The sequence below is a fragment of the Camelus bactrianus genome, chromosome 2 (genome assembly GCF_048773025.1).
Source record: "Camelus bactrianus isolate YW-2024 breed Bactrian camel chromosome 2, ASM4877302v1, whole genome shotgun sequence".
Classification (NCBI taxonomy): Eukaryota; Metazoa; Chordata; class Mammalia; order Artiodactyla; family Camelidae; genus Camelus; species Camelus bactrianus.
The window spans coordinates 74,098,836-74,111,740 of record NC_133540.1 but is presented as its reverse complement, the minus strand read 5'-3'; the positions used below and the strand labels follow the sequence as shown (position 1 = coordinate 74,111,740).

The window sequence follows — 12,905 nt, the reverse complement described above, 5'->3', positions numbered from 1 at the left end:
TCAATTTGGGACTGTACACCAGGTCATGTAAACTCTCACTGAGGGACAAAGGCAAGAATATTTAGGAAAACTCTGCTCTAAGGACTTTTCATTGTTTTATAAACAATTTTCATGTTAACATATGACCTTTTTAAAAAAAAGTGCCACTTTTCTAGGAGAGAAAAGTGCTATGATAAGGAGAGGCCAAAAATCAGCTTGGTTTTTTATTCTCTGAATTTTGTGATTATTTAATTTTCAAAAAAAGTTTATAATAATTATCCTAGGAAGACTCTGGTGAGAGTGACATTTCTAAACTGCTGATGGCATTGAGAACCACACTTTGAGTTAGCAATCCTATAAATCCTTGGATCTATGCTAAGAAAAAAGAACTCAAAGAACTAAAATGCAACATGCAGAATTATGCACACTTCAGTGTTGTATGTTCAATAAAAATGAAAATAACTTAAAAGTCTGGATAGAAGGGACTCAAAGGGCCAATATTCTTGGGAAAAGGCTCTGAAATTGAGTTTGCAGAGTACTTTACAGAAAGACTGAGGAGGAATTGTCAGTTGCTTATATTAAAAACCTCACGGGATTACCAATGAAAATTGAGGAACTTTAGGGGGTCTCCATGGCACCCCCAGGTGGGCTTAGTTCTCCGGAGAGGTTTGATGGAGGTCCAGCACCGTTTATTATAAATTGAGGACGATGACCAGCTCTCGCATGGATTCTGGTACTCACACTTACACTTAAAACTTGACTTGGCATAAGAAAGCACAGAGGGAGGAGGCAGTTATGAGGTTCCAAAAAGAGGACTGGTTACGAACCATTTGTCCTTTTAGCTTGGCACCCATGACCACACCGGGCCGGTGGCCAGCGGGGACACAAAATCCCCATGGGGGGTTTGAAAAACGAACTGTTCTTAAAAGAGCTTCCCAAACCACAAAGTAATCAGTTTTCAGGTCTCCCAGACCCGCGGAGAATTTAATGGATTAAACGTGGGGTCATCTCAAAGTTGTTAAGAAGTATAAATATTCCGACTGGGAAAGGCGAGGGACCAGAGGGTGAGGGAGCCGTTCTCACTGCGGGCGATCCCCCAAGGACTGGGGTTGCAGCCCTCGGGAGCAGGGGCCGAGCAGGAGCCGGCGAGGTGCGTTCGGAGCCCTGAGACCCAGAGGCCCCCACCCCCGTGGCTGCCCCGCGGCTGCCCGGCCCGGCCCCGCCAGCAGGGGCGCGCTCGAGCGCCGCGGTCCCGGGAGAGGCGGCGCGGGCGAGGCGGCCACGCTCTCGTCGCCACGGGGTGTGGTTCCCGCGGTCCGGCCGGGCGGGGCACCGGGTTTAAAGGGCCGGCCGGAGGGCGCCGGCTCACTCGCGCTCCCGCCACCGCCACCACGGTTAGCCATGGAGCGGCCGCCGCTGCCCGCCCTGCTCCTCGGCGCCGCCGGGCTGCTGCTCCTGCTCCTGCCCCTCTCCTCTTCCTCCTCTTCGGACGCCTGTGGCCCCTGCGAGCCGGCCGCCTGCCCGCCCCTGCCCCCGCGAGGCTGCCCGCTGGGCGAGACCCGCGACGCGTGTGGCTGCTGCCCGGTGTGCGCCCGCGGCGAGGGCGAGCCGTGCGGGGGCGGCGGAGCCGGCAGGGGGCACTGCGCGCCGGGCATGGAGTGCGTGAAGAGCCGCAAGAGGCGGAAGGGTAAAGCCGGGGCAGCAGCCGGCGGCCCGGTGGTGAGCGGCGTGTGCGTGTGCAAGAGCCGCTACCCGGTGTGCGGCAGTGACGGCATCACCTACCCCAGCGGCTGCCAGCTGCGCGCCGCCAGCCTGAGGGCCGAGAGCCGCGGAGAGAAGGCCGTCACCCAGGTCAGCAAGGGCACCTGCGAGCAAGGTGGGCATGAGCGCGTTCCCCTCCGACCCCGCCCCGCTCAGCCCGGAGAGCAGGGCGCCCCCTCGCGGGGCAGACCTGATAGGGCGTCTGCGGCCCGCGGCCCGCGGCCCAGCTGGTTCCCGCGGCTCCTCCCGTGGGCAGGAGGGGCGGGGAGGAGTTGGCGGCCGAGGGATGCCTGGAGGGATGGGCGTAGTCTCCCCTTCTCTTTTTTTGGTGGTTTTATTTTGAGAGTTCGGTGCGTGCGCCAAGAAAGTGAGGACTGCATGCCAAGTGTATATATGGAAAAGATTCCCGATTCCACAGACACTCGCATCCCCAAAGCTCATCCAGCTCGTGCTAACCGCTGGCAAATCGATCTTCAAAAGCTGCCCCCACTCTTTTGGCAACCCAGAGTTGTCATTTTCTTTTCGTTCTTTCTTGGCTTGGGTGTATAGAGATGAAGTCAAGAGGAGAAAGGAGTTTGACGATGAGATACAAAATAAGGACTCTCAGAGAGAAGTTAATTGTCCCACATTTAATTGGCTAGATTGTAAGAATTTTACAAATTGGATTTCATGGTTTCTTCTTTCTTAATATTAAGGAAAATAATTCACTCACTGGAAGTTAGAGTCGCAAACAGTAATCTAACTATCTAATTATATGTGGGTAAAACCCCCCAAACTCTTTGAAGAATGCTTTTTAATGATGTTGTTTATGTTGTGAACCTTATGACCATTTTGTTTTTCTTTCTTGTTCCTTTTTTGCGTAATTTGTCCCCAGGATGCATTGTTCAGCAGGAATGCCTTTGAGGTTATGTTTGATCTTTTATTTTATTCCAAACAAGTCCAACCAAGCTTGTCATAAATGAAACGGGAAAATAGAGTCTGGACTTGCAAAAAAAGGGGGGGGGGCTTTTAATTCTAATGTCTGAAATAACATTTTCCATAGGCAGTAGTTTCAAGGGAAAGTTAGAAATCCAACCTTGGCAGTCCCTCTCCTGGTCTGAGCCAAGGTAGAAAAGAGAGGAGGTAGTTCTCCTGAAATGACAGAAGCAGTTGCTTCTTTAACACAGCTCAGACTTTCTCTAAGCTTTCCAAATAATTCTTTTTTTTTTTTTAGAGTTTTTCCCAGAAGCCTAGACACTAATAGGTCGTCTGTCACTGATTTCAGAGTTCACTATTGAAAGCCTTAAATAGTGTTAACAACTTACTATTCACATTATCATCACCTTAAATTTAGAAAATCACAATCCAAATAATCTGCATACTTTTCCAACAGAACCAATCATTTGTGCCTTTGGGTCTAATTTATCAGTCATGCCATGAAAAGAGAAATGTCCATAGTTTAAGAATTCATTCCAAATACTGACATTTTTCTTGCACATTCTAAGGGGAATTTTTCCCCATAGTCTTTCCAAATCCATGGAACTTGCCTTGTCAAAGCAGGTTACCTCGATGATGATTTAAGTATTGTCAGTTCTAGCCTGTAGGTAGTTTTATCCATCTTCTCTTCTGCTATTTACATCTCTAAACAATCACACAGTGCAATTATCAAATGTTGAGCTGGATAGTCATATAGAAGGAGTCACATAACTCCATTATCGTGTAAACCCATCTCTGCATCTCTCCAGACTGCAAACCCCATGAGGGTACAGACCTGGTTTTTCTTTATGTTTGGGAAAATGTTAAGAGAAATAGCATCTAAAACTGAAAACCTTGACACAAATTAGCCTTTTTTCCCCAACCTAAATTTAGAGATACAGGGTCCAGGGCCTGGGGCCCTATAGGGAGAATGCCAGAGAGAGCAGAAAAGGATGTGAGGTTCACCAGAGTACTTTTCCTCAGCAGAGATAAATGGGACTACACCCAGATTTCCTAATAGATTTCTCCTGATTCCTGGATGTGTTTTGACAATTATAGAAGCAAACCCATCAGATTGCCACGTACTTCTGTGCCATTTACTACTGGGGCTTTGCAAAGAGTAGGAAATACATTCTCTGGGTTCTTCCAGCCTTTTCTACCCTCAGAAGAAACTTGAATTATGCTTCCTCAAATATTGAGAGGGAGTGAGCATCACTGTTGGTCTCATTTAGCCTACATTTATTGAGCATCTCGCATGTGTCCGCACTGTGCTAGGTGCTGTGCAGCTGGGGATGCACAAAACAGGTCTGGTCTTGCTGATTAAGAAAGAATCCATACAGGTTACAAACCTACCTCTCAAAGCACTTTCCCTGGAGCCATGGAGACACTCCCCGTCTTTTCCCAGTCCCTTCTTTTCTGAAGTCACCACTTACCCACCTTCTGGGGAGAGATGCTGGTCCACTTGTTTTTTGTACCTACCTCTGTGATAAGAAGCAAAGCCATCTTTTTGAAAATCTGCATAAAAGATAATGAGTTAATAATCTCAAATCTTGAAACTGTCACCATGAATTTAGTGCCATTAGGTCTTATTGAGGTCCCTGAAGTCATGGGTAACTGGAAGAGGGGATTTGAAAATTCAGTTTAATAAAAAGTAAATAGAAATGCCAAGATGTATAATAACATCTCACAGGCGGAAGAGAACATGGTGCTCCTTTATTCCGTTTCTTGGTACCCCTATGTTCTTGGTCTTTTATATCTGAGCTCCGTGGCAATCTCTTGGTCCCTTTGGGTCCCATCCCCTCTTCTTCTCCCTCAGAATTAATGTTGACTTGTGGAATCAGAATTCATTCTTAAGGGTCTCCCTTGTTAATACTTTTAGGACCAAGTTAAAACTACTTAGCAGGGCATACGAGGCTCTTCACAGTAACTCTTATTTTGGCCTCTTCTCTCCAACCCCCTTTATGGTCCACAATAATTGTTCGCTCTTTGCTGTTGTTTGCAATCACACCCTCACTTTCCTTTCCCCGCTTTGAACCTTAGCCTTCAAGGATCAGCTGTGCCACCTTCCCTGGGAAGCCCCTTGACTCTCTCCCCACCGCCTGCCATAATGATGTCCTTGTCCTTCTTCAGCTCAGTGTAGGCTTCCAGCCATTATTGTATATGTTCTGATTCTGTTTATACATTTTTTGTTGGGGAGTGGAGGGTGTTACTTTTTTAAATCTATTTTTCATTAGGATAACATTGGTTTATAACATTACATAAGTTTCACTTGACATGTACAGCATTATGTTTCTTCTTCTGTACACCTGACAGGGTGCTCACCACTACAAATTTTGTTTCCATCTGTCACCATGCAGTTGACCCCCTTTATTGATTTTGCCATTCACCCCATCCCCTCTGGTGACCACTGCTCTGTTCTCTCTGTCTACATGTTGGTTTTTGTTTGGTTTGGTTTGCTCACTTATTTTTGTTTTTTGGTTTTTTTTATTCCACATATAATTTAAATCATTTCTCCTTCTGACTTATTTCACTTGGCACAATACCCTCAAGATCCATCCATGTTGTTGCAAATGACAAGATTTCATCTTTTTCATGGCAGAACAGCTTTCCATTGTTTACATATACCACATGTTTATCCAGTCATCCATCACTGGGCACTCGGGTTGTTTCTGTATCTTGGCAATTGTAAACAATGCTGTGATGAACATAGTGGTGCATATATTTCAAATTAGTGCTTTCGTATTCTTTGGGTAAATAGTCAGAAGTGCGATAGCTGAGTAGTTCTATTCTTAATTTTTTGAGGAACATCTATACTGTTTTCCATAGTAGCTGCACCAGTTTACATTCCCACCAACAGTGCATGAGGGTTTCCTTTTATCCACATCCTCACCAACACTTGTTATTTCTTACCTTTTTGGTAATAGCCATTCTGACAGGTGTGAAGTCATATCTCATTGTGGTTTTGATGTGCATTTCCCTAATAATTAGTGATGTTGAATATCCTTCTTATGCCTATTGGCCATCTGTATGTATTTTTGTTTGGAAAAATATCTATTCAGCTCCTCTGCCTTCCAGCCACTTCTCCAACAGTATTTATTGCACATGTAACATGTATATATGAGAAGAGGCCTTGGAGCAGAATAGTTAAGACGCTGAGTTCTAGAACCAGACTCTCTGGGTGTGAATCTTAACTCTGCCAGTAACTTAGCCTTGAGCAAGTTCCCTGACCTCTCTGGACCTGGGTTTCCTCACCTGTAATGCAGGGATTATAATCATACCTGTCCTGTAGAACTGTGAAGATTCAGTGTGAAAGTTATCTGTAGAAAACACTCAGTGAATATTCATTGCTCTCATTATTTCAACTTGAAATTAAGCTCCTTAAGGGAAGGGAATTTTTGCTCCCTGTTCTATTCTCAAGGGCCTAGATCAGTGCCTGGCACTAGCAGATGCTTTAAACATATGTTGAATGGATGAATGAATTTGCCAGGCACTCTTCTAGTCCCAGGGTAGGCAGCCTTGAATAAGGTACACAAGATCCCTCTCTTGTGGCATTTACTGTAAGTTTTAGACAGGAACAAGTAAACATATTTTCACATAGTAGCGTGTGCTGTGAAGAATGTGCACCAGGGAGTAGGACAGAGACTAGGGATGGATGAGCCGTGGTAGGTGGGTGGACCGAGCCATGCTGAGGACCTTGTGAGGATTTCTGCAAAGGGAGCAGAGCTCCTGAGGGGACATAGAGCTCTTCCAGTTAGTGTAGAACCTTCCACAGCCTCCAAAGGGCTCTCTGAATGTCTGTCTTCCTCTCAGGACCAGCAGCATCCTAAAAGAGGGACTCCATCTTCCTATTCCTTATAAACTCAATGACTGGCTAATAGTTGGACACTTTCTAAATATTTGTTGACAAAACGCAGGAATCCTCTTAAGAAAGTGCCTTCTCGTTGGAAACCAGGCAGTGGACTCTTCTGCCTGTCTGCCTTCTATTCTCCCTGTGTCTTCTGCCTGCCTGATGTGTGAGCCAGGGAGTGCATCGGACATTGGCTCGCCTTCCCATCCTCTGCTGTTCTGAACTCTAACATTAGGTGGTCACTTTCCCCCTCAAATCCCATTTCCACATCTTCTTGCTGGTTAGAATTAGGTTGAGAGCAACAGAAACCATTCTGTAAATGGGAAAAGCTTCAGTAAAGATTTTGATATTCAGAAACGCATTTTATTTGATGAATTTTAAACATTTGTTTTTCGAGAAGTTCGTTTTAGGCTCATTGTTCTGTTGGTAATGTATCATTTAAATTCCCATGTTCTAGTGCTCGCTTTGGCTGCACATATACTAAAACTGAAACGATAACAGAGAAGATTAGTGTGGCCCCAGCACAAGGATGACACGCAAATACGTGAAGTGTTCCATAAGAAGAAATAAATAAATAAAAATAAATGCCCGTGTTCTACTACTATCCTTCAAAGAATTTATGAATTTATAATATTGTGATTTATAATAAGAAGTATATACTTGACCTTCATTCAATTCCTGCCACATATTTCCCTAAAACCTGTGGAATTTTCTGAGTATTACAAGCAGATGAAGGTGTCTTTTGTTATGTTGGTGAGGTGACTTTCGGAAAGCCCCTAGGTCACCTCAGGATGGGGGCTGGTTGCCAGTGGGGCCAACCGTGGGATTAGTGGATTGGCGCTTTCAGTCTTGCCCCAGACCCCCTAACCTCCCGGGGGAGGAGAGGGGCTGGAGATTGAGTTCAGTCACCAATGAGTGAATGATTTAATCAATCGTGCCTATGTAATGAAGTCTCCATAAAACCCCAAAGGACTGGTCAGGAGAGCCCCCAGGCTGGTGAACACGTGGAGGTGCTGGGAGAGTGACTCGCTCTGAGCGCGTGGAAGCTCTAGGCTCCTTTCCCCACGCCTTGCCCTGAGCACCTCTTTCGTCTGGCTGCTCCTGAGTCACATCCTTTTATAATAAACCAGTAAGCCAGTAAGTAAAATGTTTCTCTGAGTTCTGTGAGCCACTGTAGCAAATTAATTGAACTTCTAATTTGTGGCCAGTCTGTCAGAAACACATATGACAACCTGAACTTGTGATTGGGGTCTGAATTGGGTGGAGGGGGTAGTCCTGTGGGACTGAGCCCTTAACCTGTGTGATCTCTCTCCAGGTAGCGTCAGAATTGAGTTGAATTGTAGGATGCCCAGCTGGTGTCAGGGAGTTACTTGGTGGTGTGGGGAAAAACACACCATTGTAACTGGTGTCAAAATTGTAGAGCTTCATTGAAATTTGAAACAAGGGTTCCAGAACTGAATGAAATTATTCTGGTCTGATTTATCTTGGGTGGGGGTGGGGGGTGCAAGTCAGGGCAGCACTTTGCTAAATTAACATAATGATGCCACAGAGATGGTCAGGGAGCACAGAGGAGGGGGATCCTTAACCCAGATTTGTGGAGAAAGAGCCTGAAATGACTTCCTGGAAGAATGGGGTCCTCCCTGAGGTGGGGGTAAGAAGGAATTGGCTGGAGACGAGGCTGGAGGTTGGGATGGAGTTGGGGGGGGATGAGAAGAGCATTCTGGGCAGAAGGAATAGCACGTGGTTCCATGGGGCTGCCTCGCAGGGAGGGAGGGCAGAGGTGGCAGCTGGACACTGAACAGAGCCCAGTGATGGAGGGCTAATTAAGAAGTTTAGATGCTGTCACAGCATCGCTTGAGTGATATAATTGGATTTGTGCTTTTTAAACATCTCTGTTGGCTGCCCTGAGGAGGATGGATTGAAAGGGGGCAAGACTGCAGAGACTTCCGTTAGGAAGCTGTTACTACAACCCAGGCAAGAGGTGCTAGCTAGACTCCCTCCTCACAGGACCTCTGCTTTCTCTCTCAAATCTTAGAAGCATTGTCAAACCTGGGTTCCCAGCCTGCCATGGCAAGCTGTTACTTGGGAGTGAGAAGCCAGTACTGCGCTGTGTTCTTACTAAATGACCCCTCACAAAGTGCCCTCGTTAGCCAGCCCTGCTTCTGAATTACAGCCACTCGATCATGTCAGCAAGCTCTTCCTCCTGTAATCCCCATTCCTCTTTCTCTCTCTGCTTGCAGATCAGAAACAGAAAAAGCCACATCTCAAAGAGTCTACCCCACCTGAATAGAAATGCTTTAAAAATTTTTTCCTGGCCTCAGTTGCCGTTAATTGCACACAGAAAGTTCTAGAAAGTTGAATAAGTCACTGGTTCTTTCTTATCCCTTTACCCAGTTTTAATCACCGCATCTTAGGAAAGATTTGAAAACCTGAGGAAGCTTTAGAAAAGAAAACAAGCAGCCTTGAAGAAGGGTCTTAAAGGACTTAAGACTCTTTTCAAGGAAAGTAACCCAAAGAACAAGTAAATGTTTCTTCATGGTTTGGGAATTAGTTATTAAGTGGAAGGTGCCTGACCTACTGTTCTACAATTCTTCAGGAGACAAATTAACAGTCCTAGAACCACACAGCCACAAGGCACATTTCGATTACACTCCAGGAAGAACTTGCAGTAAAAACTATTGAATACTGTGATGTGCTCGTGTGGGAGTCAGGAGAATTATGTTTCGAAGATTCTCTTTTTGTGGAGCTAGAGAGCACCGAAGGGAGGAGGGGAAGCGTCTGAGAGAGGATGTTAAAACTTGAGGCCTTTTACATGGACCTGAGATGGAGGGATTGAGCTGAGCAGGCATTTGTTTGATGTGGTTTGTTACTTGGGAATGATAAGCCCATCTTTCTCTAGGGCCTGCCCTCAGGGTTTGTCATAGACTTGCCTTCTAGGAGAAGCTGCCTTATAAGGCTCTCTTTTGCTTAGGGACAGAACTCCCCTGGACGGAGTCCAAGGCCAGCCAGCCTTCCAGTGTTCTGAATTCCTCCCCACAGTGGATAAGATAATGGTGCTTCCTTTACCTCAGGCTACCCCACAAATGATCTTACCTCATCTGTGTTTTTAATTGTAAGACAAATAACATCTTGTTTTTAGCAACTGTTTAAAAAGAAAAAACAAAAAACCTGAATTACTGTCAAAAGAACTTTTTAAGCCGGGGCATATGAGTGTGCCCTTTTTTGTAATTTAGATCCAGGACTGCACTGTTGGAAAGCTTGGAGATGAAAGAAGACTTAGGAGTATGTAAGTGAATGAGTCTAGCTATTTTAGGCAATTTTAAAGATTTCCCAGTGAGTCCTTTACTCTTTATGAGGCACGTGGGAGAGCGGGAGGGACTTTAGAAATATCTAAGGAAAGCTTTCCCAAGCCTGATCTGTGTGGAGTTTTCAGGCTGATCAAGGCCACCACCCCATGAAGCCTGCAAGAGAAAGGAGGTCAGGAGAAGAGAGCCAGGGTTGATAATGGAGGGAGGGATGTTTATTTTTGACTTAAAATTAATGTGTTGAACTCTGTTAAAATTAATAGTTGAACTCTGTTTTATCCCAAGCTGGATTAATGTCAGAATGGTCTGGTGCCTTTGAAAAAGCTAACTTGTTGAATTGACTTAACCGTCCTACAGAGGTTGATCAGAAACCGCTGGAGCAGCAATACCCAGCTCCCCTCCTTCCTCAGTGCCTCTACCGAGCAGTGGGTCACCAGAGAGAGGAGCCAGCCATGAAATCTCCTGGGCCCCAAAGCAGGTCAGGGTTACGATGTTTTGTATCTGGAAAGTAAGAAAGGTTCAGACCAGGTAAAATAGACCTAGTAACCCAGTGTTGACAAAGCCCCATTCATATGGGGTGAAGTTACTTACAGTAAGAGTTATTGGCAAGGACCAGCCGATGTGTTCAAAGTAGAGTTTACCACTATGAAAAAAGCAACCGCTTCAAAATGTTGGGATTATATATATATATATAAAATAAACAAAGGCACAGTTTAGTCTACCTACTTCAGAGGATTGTTGCAAAAGTCAAATTATAGAATAGGTATGACATCACTGTGCAGAACTGTGCAGCACCAGGTAACGTAAAGGACCATTACTGACTAGACTGTAAACTCCTTCAGGGCCAGAACTCTGCATAGTGCCTTGTGGGGTGTGATAATGATAACTGAGGCTTGTATAGTACTTTATGGTACTTTACAGTTACTGAGGGTTTCTGGGGATGTTCCCTTAGAAACCTCACAACAGCCTTGGAAGGTAAGGGGAATTAACATCCCAGTTTCCAAATAAGGAATTGAAGGTCGGCCATCGCGGACTAGCTGTGTTACTAGTTCTGGTATGTAAATCTGGGTGTTCTCCTGCAGCCTTGCTGGTCACAGTGTGGCCCAGAGACCAGCAGCATCTGTATTACTGTCTCTCTCTTCTGTAAACCTAAAATTATTTCAAAATTAACAGCTTAAAACAAAGGTGACTCACAGAAGTCAAACTCTTGGGTATGAAAAAGCATTAGGAGTATCTTAAAGAATTTATCTTGCTTCTGTTTTCTTTTTGGTGCATTGACAAGGGGGGTGAATGACACATTCCTCTCTAAATCGCTCTAATTAGCCTAAAAAAGAAATTACATATGATAACAAAGTTGATGTCATCGTTTAATTGGCTTTTGTGGTAATGTGGTATGCCTTGTAATGTCATACTACATTCAGGGAAAGGCGGTATGTCTTACATGAATGAACGCGTCTGAGCGGCCTTCATACAGATCCCCGAGCCCAGTCTAGCATCAGCCCTTCCCAGCCCTTGGCGATCTGAGAGGCAGTCTCCTTAATTGCAGCCAAGAGTCTCTTGAACGGCTTGTGTGCTAGGGGCAGCTGACATGACAGTTGTCCCAAGCAGGACCTCTTGGGACGTAACATTTGTGTGTGGTGTTTGATCATTGCCGGGCCTTTCTGGAAACTCCAAATAGGGTATAGGAGAAAATCACTAAGATAACTGTCAACACACTCAAATGTGTGCTTTCACCGGAGGTTTTAGCCCTTAGTGCTGACTGAGGCCTGCCCCCAGCACGGAACCATCAGTATTCCTGGCTGGGAACACAATATTTACTCCACATTTAAGCTGTAGTTCATTGTAGGGCTACTCTCTTGAGGGAATTTGCATTTATAGGAATTGAAGCATATTTTTTGTCCATCAGGTGACCACTTGCAGAAGAGGGAAAAATCTATGTAGCAGTTTGAGAACTCAGTTACGTGTAATCTATTTTGACTTTGTGAGAGGAATAAAAAGAGCACTTTAATATTTTAGCAGGCAGAAGTGCAGCTGACTCCAGTCACCCTGTTCTTTCATGTTGTTTTTCTTGAAGAAGGGACGTCTCCAGCTCTCTTGGAGGCTTGTCTTTTTCCCTGAGTGAGAAAAGCTCAAAGGCATTTCATTTACATCACGGCAGATTAGCAGGCTGGTGGTCAAGTGTTTGAATCGGGAAAGCTTCAGATCTAACATCTGTTCAACTCTCTTCTGGTCTGACCCCAAGCAAGGGAGAAAAATTTATCAAGAAATAGATCTCCTGGAACCTTCAGAAGGTTTTGAAAGAGACCACACAGAAATGCGGCTTTAGGAATTTGTCAGGACAGTCCAAGCCTGCGGGATACAGAGCCCGCTCCTTCTCCGTGGGAGCTTTCAGAACTTTCTGCTCAGGGAACAGAAAGCCAAAAGTGAATTTCAATAGCAGCTGCAGCAATTACACCGCCACCCTGGCTTCCAAAGGACCCGCCTGGGGAAGCCAGAGCGTGGGATGGAGAGTGAAGTGCTTCAGCGGCAGCGCAGCTCTGCGTTAGAGGAGGCGAGGCGAGGGGACCGTGCAGCGAGGCTGCTTGTTAGAGACGCTCAGCCCAGCTGGAGAGGGCAGGCTGGGGCAGAGATCAGGATGCTGCCTGAGTTTTGACAGGTGAGGGCTGGGGAGCCAGAGGCCCCTCTCCACTCAGGTGTGTCTCACATCAGAGCTGTAGCGCAGGAGGCAGGAGCTGATCCAGCTTGGCTCTTTCTGCACCACTGAGCCTTTGGTTCACTGGAAGATAACTGTCAGGGCAAGGGCAGGCCTGTTCAGGACCCAGTCGTGATGTGGGCAAGTTAGCGGCCCCCTGCCTCATTCCTGCCTCATCTGAGCCCTCTTTCTTTTCACCTGCTCTGCCTGGCCTGTCATTACTCACGGCCCCTTTCTCCTGTCTGACTGAGCTCAAAGAAATGTGGTTTCCTTTCTCCACCTCCCAGCCCTTTCTTACAGAGCCTGGCCAGCAACTTTATAACCAGTGAGCTCTACTCAGTCTGCTCCCAGACTCAGGAGCCACCTC

The 12,905-nt window shown here is 45.9% G+C and overlaps 1 protein-coding gene and 1 non-coding gene across 2 annotated transcripts in view; both read left to right on the top strand.

The window, feature by feature from the left end:
• The first annotated feature begins 1,265 nt into the window (after positions 1-1,265).
• IGFBP7 (insulin like growth factor binding protein 7) overlaps positions 1,266-12,905 on the top strand; it is a 68,286-nt gene continuing 56,646 nt past the window's right edge. The window contains exon 1 of the mRNA XM_010967517.3: positions 1,266-1,855. Within this exon, the coding sequence (XP_010965819.2) occupies positions 1,381-1,855 (475 nt within the window). The 5' untranslated portion in view covers positions 1,266-1,380. The remainder of the gene's footprint in view (positions 1,856-12,905) is intronic.
• On the top strand, positions 6,998-7,105 carry LOC123612008 (U6 spliceosomal RNA). The gene has a single exon (XR_006719149.1). It is a non-coding gene; the product is annotated as a U6 spliceosomal RNA (small nuclear RNA).